Source organism: Manduca sexta, chromosome 20 (genome assembly GCF_014839805.1).
Source record: "Manduca sexta isolate Smith_Timp_Sample1 chromosome 20, JHU_Msex_v1.0, whole genome shotgun sequence".
In the NCBI taxonomy this organism is placed as follows: domain Eukaryota; kingdom Metazoa; phylum Arthropoda; class Insecta; order Lepidoptera; family Sphingidae; genus Manduca; species Manduca sexta.
The window spans coordinates 12,727,995-12,745,312 of record NC_051134.1 but is presented as its reverse complement, the minus strand read 5'-3'; the positions used below and the strand labels follow the sequence as shown (position 1 = coordinate 12,745,312).

The following is a 17,318-nucleotide window of genomic DNA, read 5'->3' as shown; positions in this document are numbered from 1 at the left end:
AAGACTTGCAAATCAGGATATAAAAAATATGAAGTATTTTACGTTCGTGTTTTGTAGTTTCACGGTAGATTAAGTAACCATCGCATGAGCGCTCAATGTTTGAATGACAATCTTCTCAAAGTCTGCTCTATATAATCTTAGAATTATTTGAGTCAAACTAAATTCCATATCTTTACATCCTTGGAAGCATACTACGCTTCCGGTATAGTGAAGAGATAATCACGATTTTAGAAACTGTAAAATGCTAATTCTACTTTATGTTTCACACAGGGTATAGAGACGTCGTTGGTCGGTGCAACACATGCGCAAGCAGTATCAGCATTACGAAATACTGGGGAACAAATAACTTTAGTTGTGTTACCGGCCGCATCATTCCCCCCTGTGGCCAAAACAGCACCAATTTATTCCAGTAAGTGCGTTCAAATTGGACCTGCGAAGTATTTTCATGAAATATTATGTTTTTTTATATGATACTAGCGGCGCCGACAGACTTTGTCCTACTATAAGAAAGAAATAAAAGTGAAGTTTACCTATCCGCTTTAGGCCAGCGTGGTAGACTAAGGCCTATTCCCGCTCAGTAGTAAAGGAGGCCCGTGCCTAGCAGTGGGACAGTATAAAATACAGGGCTGATATTATTATTACATAATATTCCATTGTCAAATGAAACATAGGGATACGGCCATGAAAATCTGGTCATAGGTATATTGGAAATCAATTAAGTTGAACTGACATGCAGACAATACTTGACTGACACGCTTTGTGATCTCGTTATGGTCAATCCAAAGCGATACGCACGGACAGATCACTTGCGTAGCAGCAGCTTTGTGCTAGCTAATGTGACGGGTTTGAGCTCTTACTAGTATACAGCAGTATCATATTATACTCAATCATTTCTGTGAGTAGGTTCTTGTGTTGTGCTAAATGCTTTATGGGTTTCGAATTCAACTTTGGATTGATCAAATTTGAATTTCGTCTCGTTTCGATTTTCTTAACCATTTTCTAAGAGTATCTTAAGAAATATATAAACTCAATCAAATAGTGGGGTTGACTCTAAAATACATAGCTACACTAATAATTTCCTAATACCATGAATCCAAGTTTATCCAAGTAAACCAAGAATAAAAAGTATATAGTCAAACATAATAAACATAACAACAATAAACAAATAATGATTAAAATATTTTTTCTAATTTTCACCTTTAATATATTTGGAAAAAAATATTGTGGCATTCTATGCAATTTAATTACAACATTATAATATTGACTATAATTGGACGTAATTAAGCAGAAAGGATTTAACCCACAAAAAGTACTTCCAAGTTATATTGACGTTTAAAGTTAAACATGTACTACTTTGTGATTCTCTCTATAAATTATATCAAATCTTTGTAAACCTATAAATAAATATTATATATACATATAGTCAGTCAGCTTAATCGTTTATATAATAAAATATTATGCAAAATATGGTGGTGAGTTCTTTTTCATAAATAGGTTTATACATAACAGCGAATTTTAAGTTATTCCTGAGAAAATAACCAGCAGATCAAACATTAAGAAATCACGTGTATTATTAAGTACAGGGTTATTATATTTACTGAAAAATTCTGCACTATATTATATATAACTTTGATACAGCCAGTTACAAGTTTCTGAACAACATCTAATAAAAAACAAAATCTAAAAATCTTCGGGTAACACAAAATAAAATATTTTCAAAATTAATTACGGTCTTAAGGTTCCTTCTAGCGAAAAATACAAGAAACTTTTTTGTATAATAATTATTTTCTCATAATGGACCTATGTTTAGTTCCTTTAAGATAAAATTATATTTTACTTTTCTTATCTAAAGGAAATATATCTAAGAATATTCATAACGTTCGTTTTCGTTATTTTAAATAAAATAGTAAATTATTTTTGTTTGAAATATGTTTCTTAGTATTATCAAATCTTGTTAAATATTATTTATAACTAAGAAGAGAGTATTAATTTTTAACAATTTAGATGAACTTTAGTTTGTCATTCGTAGATTCAAGTGGTCACCATAGTATACTTAGGCACGGATATCGGACAATTGATATAGATTCGGTATAGCAATTTGAATAAGTGACGATTTTAAATGTTGTTGGCATTATTCTACATTGACATTCCAAACTTGAATTATAAATAAATGTTCGTTTCTGTATACCATTTAACGCATAAAACTGACAATTGATATCGATACAGTACATCGATTTGAATAAATGACGACTTAAAATGTTGTTGTCTTTATTGAATCTACTTTAACATTCCAAACTTGAATTATAAATATATGTTCGTTTCCGTATAACATTTTGACGCATAAAAAGGCTCAAATGCTTACCGCGAAATCAAATATTTAAGCAGCATTTCAGCATTCGGGCGTGTAACTTGCATGCTCGTAAATAAATAGGTATAAATAATTATTGTGTATACGTAAGTTAAGTATTTAACTATGTTTATTTAATATGCATTTTACTTGTTAGCATTTATACATCTATTTGTTTTTCCAAATAAATAATTAAAATGTCAACGTGACCCCCTTAACCGTATGTTATATATTATGTATGGGTGGATTTTGTTGATTTTAATTAAGGTGCTGCTGTGCATACCTACGTAATTAATGGTGGAGTATAATATTGTTTAAAATATGACTATTTAAATTCTCTTGCACAGCAGTGTTCGTGATGTTATAAAGCTTTTGCGATTTGTATTTCATTTGTACTTAAGCTGAAAGGTTCTAACAAATAGACAAAAATGTGGAACAGAATATAATTAATTCTAACTTAAAGCGATGGGACGCGATTTAAATTAATAATGGTAGGTTTATTGCTTTCAGAGAATAGCAATGTACAGCCTACCAAATATCGAAACAAATAAAAAAAAATAAAGTTTAATTGCGCTATTTTTGTCAATATGTAAAATAAAGCAAGAAAAGCCTTTTTATGTTATTTGATTAAACAAAATACTTATAGGTCAAGATAAAAACAGGTCCAATTTAATGTTTTGAATTTGTCATACAACCTTTGGTTGACTTCGCAGTAAGCACATATTTTATTTGATTTTACTCACAATATAGTCAAACTACTGAACAATAATCGCAACGCTCTTGTAAATTCTTTGAAATTCTATATTAGCTTATTCGGATACGCTTCCTCTGCAAATAAAGTTGCTATACAAAAATATTCCGAGCACCCTGTGTGAACACGAAAAACCTTCCTTCATAACCAAGTTCTCGGGAAGTGTGCGAGGATTTTAAACTAGCATTCTAATGCTGGGAAATACAGCACTAAGCTGCAGAATTCTAAAACAACTTTTATACAATGCAGTTGAAACGTTTCATTCATTTTAGATATTACTTTCAGCAATACGTATGATCATTGTATTGTTTTCAGTTTGAACTAAGATAACCCATTTAAGATTCATAATTTATCAAGTATTGCTCTTGATTATTCAACTATTGAGACTATTATCATTTGTCTATGCAGCGCGAACGCAGGCCACATCGTGTTCAACACTGCACGAGCTTTTAGAAGAGGAGCCAAGTGAAATACCGAGGTAAACTTTGTGCACGTAAAATTTTTCTCTTAAATTACTCGCAACGTGTCGGTTTTTGGCACTAATTCAAATGCTACAAAACATTAATTTGTACGGTAGTCCTTTTTGGCAGGCATTTTTGTTAGACTGAGTGAACGTTCTTTAATCAGCATGAGATAAAAAATATACACACAACTGTAAACTTTTTTATGCTCCAAAGGTGTTTCGTCAAGATTATTTCTTTTTTCATCATGACACTATTAAACACTGCCATTTATAACAGGAAAATACAAAATTTTATTATCTCTGTACTTTTACCGTAGGAATATCTTATCTCTATTACCGTAGTAGTATCTCTGTTCTATTACAATTCGTAAATTGTAGCTACAACATCAATAGAATTCCAAAGTCCTAAAGTTATAACATTGGTTATTATTATTATGTCTTCTTACTTTGGGCATCTTTGAACTTGATTTGGCGTTGTCTCTTCTAATTTACTAACATTGTTATTCAATTACTTAGTAATATCAGGCTAAGAACAAGTTCGGACGCTGTAAGTTTAGATTTTGTCGGTCTTCGGTAATACTGCAAAACCACGAGCCTCAGTAGAATACTTGGCAACTTCTATATAGCTTTTACTAAACTATGTAAAACGAAGTACGAGAATTCTAATAAAAGTTTATAATTAAAGCATCAATTCACGGAAAAGTGGAAGATCTTGTAAAACTAGTTATGGTAGGTATTACTGGTATTGCTGGAATAAACTATAAAAATGATATACAAATTAGTATTGACTGAAATATTTTCTAAGAATTTTGTCCATGAACATTATAATTATACAGTAGAAAAAAAATTAAACTTTGTCTAATTATTTGTAAGTATAATAGGAATTTTAACCAAAAATATTGTAATGTTGAATAGTAGGGAACTAAGCGATTAATGAGTTCAAAAGTAAAAAAATATAAGACCGAAAAAACCCAAATAATTTTCAATATAATGTACGTAGAAATAACATAATTGTATATCTTAAACCATAAATTTATTATCACTTTTTAAATTGGTTTAGTTTGTGTCTCTTCATTACATTTTCGAATACAATATATCACAGATCTAATTTATATACAAAAACATATATTAAATAGTAAAAAAATATTCTGTTGCCAGATGCGTACGAATGGTGCGTCTAGTGCGATCCGGGTCACGGCTGGGCATGGACATCGTAGGTGGACTTGGCGGTGAGAGTGATAACGTGGTGGGGACTGAAGAAGATGCGTGTGGAGTATTTGTATCAGGAGTAGCTGTTGGAGGATCTGCTTATGGAATGCTGTATAGAGGAGACAGGATACTCAGTGTCGACGGAAGGGACTTAACAAGAGCAACGCATGAACAAGCTGCAGCGGCATTGAAGGTCCATATTTGAATATGCTTATATTTAAAGACATTTATTTTAAATGACGTTCTTAAAATTATGCTTTAAAATTCCCCTCACAGCAATACTCGGGCAGTGCAGTGACAATAGCTGCGCAGTATCAGCCTGAGCAGTACGAAAGGTTGCGCGCGCGCATCCGGGCGATCAATGCAGCCGCTGCCATGTCTCCTCATGCACGACACGCCACCCACGTCCCCGTGCATCCTGATCTCCACGCCATGTATCCACGGTAAGATTGAAAAGATCATTTCGTTTACTGGCGTCTATTTCATTTAAAAAGTTCAAACATAGGTACTTCAAGTGTTTGTTTTTTGACCAAACATTACAATGGTATTTATATAATATACACGTGCAGTAGGTTTTAACTATCGCAGGACTGCTTGTAAACTTGATAAAAATAATTGGCCCATTAAGAGACATGTTAGAGATTAACGTAAAATGGATACCGTGTTAAAATCATTACCCTTCCCCGCTTTGCCATAGTCACCTAAAAATACTTACTCTAAATGACTGGCCTGGAATTTTTCACTTGTCAATTGGAAAACTATCTTTCAAACAATAATTACCACTACAGGGACCTAATTCCAAACTAGCAAATTGGGTCGTCTACTATTCAAACAAATCTGTAACGACATAAAGAGTATTACTGCAAGCTCTATCCAAGTACCGATGTTATCTAGGTTGCGTTCTATATTTAAAGTTGTCATCCTCAGTTTCCAAGATATTAACTAGCTAGACATTAATTATAATCTATAGGTATTATTATTAATAGCTGATTACAATGATGAAATGGCTTACATGCAGTTGCTTAATATGAGAATAAGAGACTTTATTCTGATATATCTTTATATTAAAGGCGTAAGCAATAACATTACAATGTATTGTTTATCGTTCGTTTATATGAAGTCTCGATAACGTAGTATGACGTAAATATAGAAAAAGTAAATCTTAAAAGTAAATGTGACCTTTTGCTATAAAAATCTGTGCTCTCATATTAGTATCCCTTCTATTTATAGTACAACAATATCGATTCACTCTTATGTTGGCAACGTGGTTAAGCTGTGAGGTAGGTTAGAACCTTAAGTCCAATAAACGAGAGTAATAAAAGAATTTTACATGATAAATGACAAAAAATACTTGCGACTGATTCAAACTCAATGCATGTTCGAGGGGGCAGCACTTGTCGCTGCTTAAGGTGCAATGGGATTCAGATACAGATTCATTCATTTTGTTAGAAATATCTTAATCGTCGAAATGTGCTAGCATATTGCATTTCATAAAAGTAGGGAACAAAAGTAATGGCTTTGAAGAAACTTCGTGTGTCGTAAAAGAATGCAGGGTATAATTTACTCTCGATGAACAACAAAAATAAAACAGTGGCTGCCGAATAAAACTCGGTTAACTTTATCCAGAGCTTGTACGAGATTGTTTTGTATGTTCCTAACGTAAGACGTATTGCGGTCAGCGGCAAGTGACATTAATAATACTATATTTATCGTAACTATTTTATCAATGTGTCCACCATGGCCATTTGCAATGTAGGATAGGATAGTAGGATATATTTCATATCTGCCAGGATAGTGAACGTCGACCACCGTAGTTGTTAAAACCCGCCACATCCGCCTTTGTATATCCGGTTCCAACAGGTTCCATGTATGTGTCGACTGCCGAGGGGTAATGATCACTCATCAGTCGACATTCTATTGGACCCCACACCACTTACCATCAGGTGCACTTTGCCGTCCATTTACTATCAGGTGTAGTGGGGTCATTTTGCTGTGTTTTTATAAAAAACCATTCATATTTGAGTATTTATTTTATAAAGTTCTTAAGCAATCTCCTAATATACCTAAAATGTCTTTAGGTAAAAGCAACTTATCACATTACATCATTTTCATTACTCAACATTTTAATTCGTGATGTCAGTATTTCTACAAGTTTCTTTTTCTATATACGAGGTTTTAAGAACCCGAGACTGAAAACGAAATGTACAAGGAAATTTAAATACACAACGTTAAATTTTGCCAAAAACAAGACGAATACAGTTAACGTAAACCATGTACTATGTAAATTTGGTGTCTAGGGACGAATGTAGTATTAACATTTATACAGTATATGATGTAATCTTGCCCAGAATTTGACCTCGGTGACATCATAACGTTGTGCCGAGACAGTTTCGATCTTAAATACAACCTCACCGAAGTAATTAGTGAATAACTCGTTCAAACGTCGCATATGAAAATAAAACCATCATAATATTAGTTATACTCTGAGAGCATGATGTACGAGTTCACGTATTAGGTTTGATTTATACAAATTTAATACAAAATATTTTCTGTATCCAAGTGCCAAATAAAGATTATGCGACATAAGAAGGGTACGGAGCTCTTTGGAATACGATTATAGATGTTAGAAATATGTGTAATTTGGAAAATAGTTCACTTTTAATTTATATGCAGTGGTATTCGATATTATCAAAGGTGACTTTGTTCAATAAAGCTCGTGTCGGCTACAAGGTGATACTAAATAATACTAAACTAAAATAATTACCTTGAGATACACCAACCGAATCATGTTCATTTGGACTTAGTGTTGAATTTTTTATAACAATAAATAACCAAAAATATTTGTTCACAAATGCATTGTGTATAAATCAAAAGGCACATACATTAAATAAATTTAGTTAAACCATTACGATAAATATTTCATTTCAACAAATATTCTAGAGTTAAAATATAGTCAGCATGATAAAATGGAACAAAGACAATTTCATTTTTATGACACGACTAAAATATGAGGACAGCCATCGGACCGGCCAGCTGCGTCTCTCCTATAATCTGTGTTAATGTTAGGTACAAATACGAAAGAAATTTATTAACCTATAAAACATTTTTTGACGAATGCAAATCTGGTTTTATCACCCGATGCTGGAGATACAAAATTAACATTTAAAAAAGCGTATGACATCACAGCGATGTCAGTTACGTGAAGATTTATTTGTTAATATTTTCTACAGAAACGTCATGCTTGAGGATAAATAGGATTATTTTTACTTGTAACTGGTAGATAGTGATGTATGAACTAAATATTTTAAACACGGGTTTAAAAATGTTTTAATTCGTCTATAACGAAATATTCTATTTATTTTATTACTCGATTTCGGTTTAGGATGTTTTAAGGTTTCTTTACTTTGATATCATTAGTTTCATGGTTGAATTTAGATTTAGAATCGTCTTCAATGATAAATTAATAATTACTGACAGATATCATTATCAGTTTGCCGCTGTCTCAGATTACTAAAGGTTAACATGAAAATTACTTAATAGAATGCTCTGCTTGAAAAATAAAGAACAATCAGACCGAAAAAATAACGTCGTTAAAGGTTAAAGCCTATTACCGTTCTGTATGAACTAATATTGTTTTATTTCCGAAAAATATTTTACACAAAAACATACCCAACAGCCAGAAGGCAATAAATTAAATCAAGCAAGTCTGTTTCCGCTTGATTTGTGTTCCGCGCGCAATGTCCACAATTCCACTAGAGTTTAATATAAAAAATAGCACAAATAGTTTCCGTAGGAACAAGTCGAGATTTATACTTTCATTGTTTGTTGTAAAAGAGAAAATAAACCTTAATTGTACTACTGTCGTACTAGCCTTAACACACGTTCTTTGACTGTGGAAAGCTAAAAACGTTTTCACATGATAATTGAATATGTTTCGTAGGAAAATATTTGTTCACATAGTTACAGGAAATGAAAAACCAAATATAGAGGTGAATAAATTAGTTGTTATAAGAGGCTACTTAATTTCTAATTGGTAATCAAAATTATATTCATTTAATAATAAATATGAATGGGGAAAAGTCATTAATATTTAAAAAAAAAAATTGGAGTACTTATTCATGTGTTTTTTTTAATTCTAACATGGGGAAGCGTGTCTAATACTATTACGTCAACTGAAGCGAAAGGAAATTATTGCAATCGACTAGCAATGTAATATGTTACAGTACTTTTTAAAATCAGAAACTAAGGATTTTTTACCTTTAACTATCATGTGAACTGGTCTTTCAGCCTACAAAAACTCCAACGAAAGGCATTTGTGCCACAAAGAGCAAGTAAAGCCATCAATCCCTGTTGTAAACAACAGACGTAAAGCCTTGTTAGAAAGATTAGTCCTAATAGTGCAGAAATTCGGATTTAGACAAACGGACTTACAATAAATACAGGCTTTTGTTACCTAGTATAGGGCTACAGAAATTCTCCAATAAACTTAAGAACGAGCCTTCGATCATTTTCAAATATTTCTCGCTATGACTCCAGGCTCCATACTATTATTATTATTATTTATTATTATTCACCATCGTTACATAACGTATACAAGTCTTATAATTAATAATAGAACAAGACATTAAAAGTACCTTACTAGTGGTCCTCACACTAGTCCTATAAAAGAAAGGTCTTGAAAGAAATTATAGGAAAAGCCCTAGAATTTTTTTTTCGGGATAACTTACATGTTATTCTACGACATGCGGTAACTGTGTTAATATATATAAATCCGTTCGACGATTAGTGCTGCTAAAAAAACATAAAAATATTTCGTATTTACAATTTTGTTGAGATTATTATCAATTGGAACTAAAATAAAATCGATGAAATAAACGTGGTGTTAAACAAATCATAAAAAAATCACTAGTGAATATAATAAACTGGAACAATCGCATTCGACTACTGCTGTCCACTGTTTTATTTACAGTAAACGAATAAACTGTCACACTGGCACCAATAGGGGAAAATAAACATGTCTCTATTGGATTCCAGGGCGTACCAAATGCAGAATACGGTTTTTCTTTAAATTTATTCTTACTTAGACAAGAGCCGGTGGCCGCTTTTCGTGTTTAAATATAAATTGAATCGATTCTAGACGGGTTGCTTTGTAAGTTTTGTTATGAAGGCGATAGTTTTGTTAAGCATTATTCACCAAAACTGATAGTAGTTAGGTAAATTACAAAAGTGGGTAGGTAGTAAAATTATTTTTGTTTTTGTCACAGTGCTTTTGTTATCTGCATTACGTCTCCATTTTGGAAATTATAGTAAATTTAATAATTGCCGTACATATTATCATGAATTTGCACAAACAATAGGAATTAAATTGAACATAATAGAGGAAGCTGTGAGTTGGTGGTTAAATGTTACGAAAGCAGCTTGGATATTTGAACTACATTTCCGCATGGACGATCATAGGGTTACTATATTACATTAATTTCAATTTCTGATATAACCCGATACTGTCGAATGAAGTAATCCATAAATAACATTATCTACATAATATGAATTTTATAACATTGTCTCCCTTGTATTCATTGATGTCCATTTACATACTTATACAGTACGTATCTATGGGATATGTTAAAAATAAAAATGGAGTTTTCTAACTAAATTGCTTCTTTAATAAAGCGTCTTTTTTCAGTAGTTTTCAAACTTTGTCTGTCATTCACACTTCTTTCTTTTGCCTCACGTACTTTATATTCCATTCTACACATCACACAAACCTTCCATTCCGACATAAATAATATTATTAGTTAATAATAGTAGATTTGTCTTTTGAACGCTAAACTTAAGTTTAAAGGCTACAAAAACGGTAAGTATATTTTATCCGCGATGATGACGCTTCTCAAACACGCAGTGAATGCAATGAGGTTGGAAACTTTATACTTGTATACGAACACAAGATCAATACGTGCATAGAGCGTGCATTATATCAAAAACGAGTTCGTTGACGCGTTTAAAATCACCTACTACATTCATCTTAATTTAAACAATGAATAAGCATAAATATATTGTTATCCACATAAAGTATTTATATCATCCTAATTAAAATGATAGAATAAACACAATATGTGTTTAGAATTCGGTCATGTGAGAAATAGGAACACACTGGGCCATAATTCGCGTTGCATTTGAAATTTCACCGCGGTCGATGTGGACATTGCAATTGTTGGCTTCATTCCAGGGTTCCTGGAGATTGCGCCTAATTATCAACCACGATTTGTACGCTATACCTGCTACTAATTTCGCCAATAATATGTTACCATTTTAATTATCATTTAGTAGATAATTTACAGTTTTTAATTTCTAATAAGGTTTATTTAAAAAAGAGCGCCGGCAGCACCACGCCGTATCCACGCTTTTTTCACGCCTCAAATTTGAAGGCGCTCTTAGAGATATCAGTCTCGAACACCCGTAGTGGATATCGTATCGAATAATGAAGAAACGCTCTGAGATTTGAGTTAATAAAATAAAGTTATTACGTAGATGTGCCATTATTATAAAATATGTGCTAATGATGTGAAACTTATAACAAAGCCTAATTGGCAACATCAACACTAAGTAATCTAATAATATGATTATCTATCAACCTATTGAGGTGTAGGAAATCCACGCATCGAAAATATACGTATAGGTATAAAATATTCAACACCTTCGTGTAGGAAGCAAAGTATTGCGTGAGCGGAATTTGTAGCCAGATGGCAATAATAACAGACGAAGAGAGGCTTTTGTTGTATATATTATGTTGGATATGTGATATAAATACCATAGATTTAAGTGTCTTTACGAATTAAAGTACCAATGACTGGGCGAACGGTGTTTATTATATTGTAAAGTTATTAATTACTAGCGACCCGCCCCGGCTTCGCACGGGTGCAATGCTGATACTAAAATATACACTGCAGAAAAACTGTAAACGTTGTATATAAAAACATAGCGGCCCGCTCTGGCTTCGCACGGGTATAACATAACAAAATAACAGTATTTCTCCACTATTTAATGGATGTTATTATACATATAAACCTTCCTCTTGAATCACTCTATCTATTAAAAAAAAACCGCATCAAAATCCGTTGCGTAGTTTTAAAGATTTAAGCATACAAATGGACAGAGAAAGCGACTTTGTTTTATATTATGTAGTGACTAGGTGTTGCTTGCGTGAAAAACCTTTCCCACTACAAAAATCCCTAAAACATTGTACGACGCACCACAATCTATTAAAAGAACAGATTAAAATATTTGATTATTTCCATTATGGGGGCAAATCACTGGCATAAAACTAGGTCTCTCATATTTGAGAGTCCGCCATGTTAGGTATCACTGCAATGTCTATTTCTGCCGCTAAGCAGTAGAGTGTAATTACTGTTCCTATTTGAAGAATATTGTATCCAGTGTAACTACTGGATATAACACTTAACATCTCATATCTCAGGATAGCGAGCGCAATAGAATATACTTAAAACAATACTTTGTAATTCAAGGTGTTGGGTGGTGTTTCTACCGTTTATGGGCGGTCATATTGCTTATCATCAGGCGCACGGCAAGCTCGTCTCGTCATACAAAGCAATAAAAATAGTTAGTGTGTTAATCGAGAATATAGTTTATTCATCCGCTAAATATCATCCAAACCGTCCATACTTAGCCTAAACATTGTCCTTAAATATTTTTTCTTGTCTGCAGGTAGCAGGGAAGTGGCATCGCAACCGATCTCGGTAAGAACTGAATAGTAGATAGAATAAAAAATGTTTGTTAACCCATAATGAATTTCATAATAAACTTGTCAGCGACATTAATGTTTGTAAAACAATTATTTACCTTTTAATTGCTTATACGGTTCTTACGGTATGAAGGAGGTGATATTTTAAAGCTATGAATGTTTTAATAATGTCAGTTACATTTATAATAAACTCATGTCAAAAATTATTTGTTACCAAAATAGCATTTATGTAGATGTACCTAATTGAAACAAAACTTTATAGTGTTGCTAATAAGAAAATTATCCAATAACTCTAATCTAGTTTTCCATAGCCATAATACATGGTCATTTTGACATTGGGTTATTAAATTAAAACACAAACTTATCTTGTTGAAAATAATAAATTACAACAAGTTACTCGAACCGTGGCTGTAGAATAAAAAATGTATGTTGAGAGCAAAATAAACATCAATAAAAAGTTATTTTAATTTTACACGCCCTAATGGCACTATTACTACTCTCAGAAAATTTGTCGCGGTGGCAACATCCCGTTTTCAGACGAAAATACACTCACAAACACGCCATATATGATCAGAAAAATAAACTTTTGGTAGAATTTTTGGTGAAAATATTCGTTATTCATGGGTATTTTTCGTAGGACGTTAGCGAAGGTAAAGACGAGTATGTGGTTTCATTTATTAACGCAATGTCAAAATGATTCATTTTTAAAAAAGCACTTAATTATACGAAAGGCAATAAAACTACAGGGATCATTAAAAAAGATTAAAATTGTTGGATGAAATAATGTTATTAAAGTTACACATCCAAATTAAAAGAGTACAGATAAACGAAATGTTAAGTTCTTTTCCTTTAAAAAATTTGAATATGTTGTAAAAAATCACCTCCACGTATAATGAGAATATCTTAATTAACTTTGTAAATAGTTTTTACGAACGTTCACAAATATTGTAATACTAGTCATTGTAAATTACACGTATTGTTTGCTAAGTACTATGATATACGCATAGATCACGTACACGTAATGTTTTCGAACTGTGATATTAATGTTAGTAACACTAAGGTAAAGTGAAGTTGAATATATGACATTGAAAAAAAAATCTTTATATTTTTATTTGGACCTTTTATATAGCGTTTAAATATGGTTATTAAAAATTATAGTAATAAAAAAAAACTGTTAGGTATAAAATTATATTATGTCGAATAAATGAGTGCCTCCTGTTTTTATTCAGATTTAACTAATGTAATAATAATAGCACCTTCTTCCACTATCAAATAAAATACTAAAAAAATTCTACTAGAATCCAGATCTAGTACATATTAGTAGCTTGCTAGAAACTTATTTTTGTTACGTTTAGCATTTTAAACAACATATTATATGAGCTCCAGTTCTTATTTACGTTTAGCTTAAAAATAAACAGAGCAATACCCTTTCAGAAACGAACGATGAACGTTAGGTCACGTTCCGAAATGCCCTAAATTTCAAAGGATCTTCAGAAATTTGAAACTTATTAAGCTTTTACTGAGACGCCCTTTGTAAAATCCTTAGTAATTTCCATCTCCATATTCACACGGATAAAATGAAGCAGCAAATTGAGTGACGGTACTTCTAAGGATCCCTTTAACGGAGTAAGTCTTAGTAAATGTTACGGTGTTAGCACGCGGGAATGTTTCCTTTTACTTGTGCACTTATGAATGTCGTTTCCTGAGTAATTTTAATAATGACTGCATAAATTGCCACGTCTTTGGGGATCTTCTGTATTTGTGAGGATGGAAACAGAACTATGGTAAGGTAACATGGGCCGGGACACAGCGTTAATTGGTATATGTTCAAGGAGATGGCGTGCCCGGGAGCAAACCAATCTAGGCCTAACCAGCAGTTTGGATTATATGGTAAAGTAAATTATTAATATAGAAACTATTACATAAGTTAGAAAAATTTTACAATGACTAATACAAACGAAATAATTGTATTTTAAGACGAATAATTTTATTGTCCCGTATATTTCCTAGCTATTATATGCGTAATATGAGCTTATTAAACTGCTACTTTCATTAAATGATCCCAAGTTTAATCTTCGATTCGTCCTTGAGAATAAACCATTTCAAATAAATCATTTATGTACTTAAAAAATCTGTCTTATAACCTGATCTGATTTGATTTTTCTGATCGTATTTTCGGCATGAATTGAAAAAGTGATCGTTTCGCAAAAACGATATCGAAGGCGATAAATATTTTAAACTATTTTTATAAATAATTTAAACCGTTTTTCTGGAAAGGAAAATAATTCTAAAATAATGTCATTTTGTTTATTAAAAATTTAATATAAACTAAACAACTTTATTTTTCACGTAGAAAGCAGGTCACGGACAGTCTAGCATCGTAAAAAGTTTTCCCATTTTCTACACGCTTTTATAAAGCAGCGAACAGACAATGCAGTGAAGTTGTGAACGGGGTTGACGTTATCGCTTTCGTTTCCTGTTCCTGTGCGTTGTAACTGCAATACTGGGAGATTCCATCGAGCTATGGGCTGTTTACGTTTATTACTTGCCTTCTGTTTCAACATTGTGTTCTAGACTTTATATTTATTGTACAAAATTATTTTGAGGTTATGCCATTTTTTTCATTCTCCCCGTTATTAAAAGCGATATAAACAATGGGTTCTCTCTTCTATTGTTCTTAATACTAAACTTACTGTATGGTCTTACTAAGTGCCGTATTAATAATAAATCAATCTCTACTTTGAGAAGAAACTTGAGTAGACATTTAATGTATTAACTATTTAATAAACAAAGCTTAAGTTGTGATTTAAGGGCTTGTTCTCAGCTGAGTCAGTGTAGTATAATAAAAAAAAAAACAATTTATTTCTGTGACTTGAGAAATCATTTGCGATGTGGTTGATATTTATTTATTAAAGAGCGACGATCTTAAGATGCTGACCTTTATTTGACAGCGTCTTAGTCGATATTGCACTTCAGAGCGTTCATGAATTGCATTCTTAACCCTAAGACAATCAAATTAACTACTTATATAATTAAAAACAAGTCGATATCAGTCATTGGCGTATATTCTATAGACAAGAACGTCCATATAAACTATTTCTGCAAAATCTGATTCAAAATGGCAACCAAAACGACACTGTTATAACCTATTTATTCACTTGAATACCAAATAATTTGACTTATTTGACTAATATTTTTTATTCAAATCCACCTGTAAACCTTTACACTTAGACTCGAGTTCTTATATCATGAGCGCCACTCCTTACACAACCACAAGTTGCCAATATTGACCTTACTAAAGTCAGTTTGAATGGATATCAGTTCAAATCATTTGAAAACAGTGAATGTCGGGATCGCCATATCTAGTACGTAGTATATTATGATGATATCAGCCAACTAATCACTTGTTTTCCATATTCAAAAGTTAACCATCAAAAATTTTCGCATTATACAGTCATTCTGATTTCGCAAAAGTAAACGTTCTACGTTATCACATCATCATAACGAGGTTTGCTGGTGATTAGTTTTGTTTACCCTTTCCCCGACCCAACTCAAGCCCAGATTATAATTTTATTAATGTACCGAGAACAAAGATGTTCGCGCACGTTGTTTTTATATCGTTTATATGAGAGCCGAGTTGTTTGGAAAGACAATGGTCTTTACGAATAACAAAAGATTTATTCAAATGGACTTAGAAGTTTCAGTAGGCTTGAGAATTTAATAAAAATGATAATTCTTTGTAAATATCAGTTTTTTGTTTTAGTTTTGTAATTGTACAACGAATTTTAGGATTAATAAGATCTAATTCTAAGTCTCAATTTCCGAAAACCATTTCGTATTCTTAATGTGTAATTTAAGCTATCCATTAATATGTGATTCTTGAATGACTCATATTTTGACAACAATTCTAGTACTTGCAAAATACAGAAAATAATAAATATTAAATATACATCTTTTGTAGATCTAATTCCACAAAATTTAAAATTACTTAATTTTACGAGTATACCAAAGAAAACCTAACATACTAAGATATTATGTCCATTTTTGTTTACATATCCTTTAAGATAATGTAAGCTTCGCAATGAAAAGAGGTTTTCTTGCAAATAAATCCCTTTATTATTCGCGCAAGCAAGAACCTTGAGACCAATTGCCAGCCGAAAAGGGGAAACATCGCAACATACCGCTTTTATCCTTTGAATAAAGTATCGAATGCATTCAAAGTATTGAAAACTGAATAACAGAACATGATATAAAAATGTAAACTTCGATATCAATAAATATCAGTAATATCATGGATTTAATTTTTTTTACTGGCTAGTAATAATTATTTTTTCATAACTGCTAGTTTGCCGTCAGGAACTGAACACGAACTTCGTCAAATACTGGAGACATATTTTTTAATAATTTCGTCTTTCTCTTCTATATTATTACGTCTTCCATGGTTTATTTGTGATCCAGTCAGTATCGAGTAGCGATAGCGATAAGAAATAAAAAAATAAATACAAATTTTACCCAGTAATTTGGAAGAACACTCAAAGTTAACGCCATTAGGTAGAATCCAAATCAAAAAACGTTGTTAAAGGCAAGATTATTCATTGCCCTTTTACCAGTAATTTGACATCACTACTGTTTTGCAGAATCATTATTTTGAATTACCTACTCGTAGTTTTGTCAGAGAACCTCACGAGCAATAAGACTGGAATACCCGATTTCATTCAATTATTTTGAATCAAGTAGTTCCTTAGATCTCTTCTTTGGGTTTTTTTTTAGTTTAAGGTGAGTATCTCCG

The 17,318-nt window shown here is 32.0% G+C and overlaps 1 protein-coding gene across 1 annotated transcript in view; it reads left to right on the top strand.

Annotated features, from left to right (window-relative positions):
• Positions 1-13,604, top strand: part of LOC115456435 (disks large homolog 2) — a 46,056-nt gene extending 32,452 nt beyond the window's left edge. The window contains exons 7-11 of the mRNA XM_030185512.2: positions 271-409; positions 3,507-3,576; positions 4,720-4,963; positions 5,047-5,213; positions 12,493-13,604. Of these exons, the coding sequence (XP_030041372.2) occupies positions 271-409; positions 3,507-3,576; positions 4,720-4,963; positions 5,047-5,213; positions 12,493-12,496 (624 nt within the window). The 3' untranslated portion in view covers positions 12,497-13,604. The remainder of the gene's footprint in view (positions 1-270; positions 410-3,506; positions 3,577-4,719; positions 4,964-5,046; positions 5,214-12,492) is intronic.
• The last annotated feature ends 3,714 nt before the right edge of the window (positions 13,605-17,318 follow it).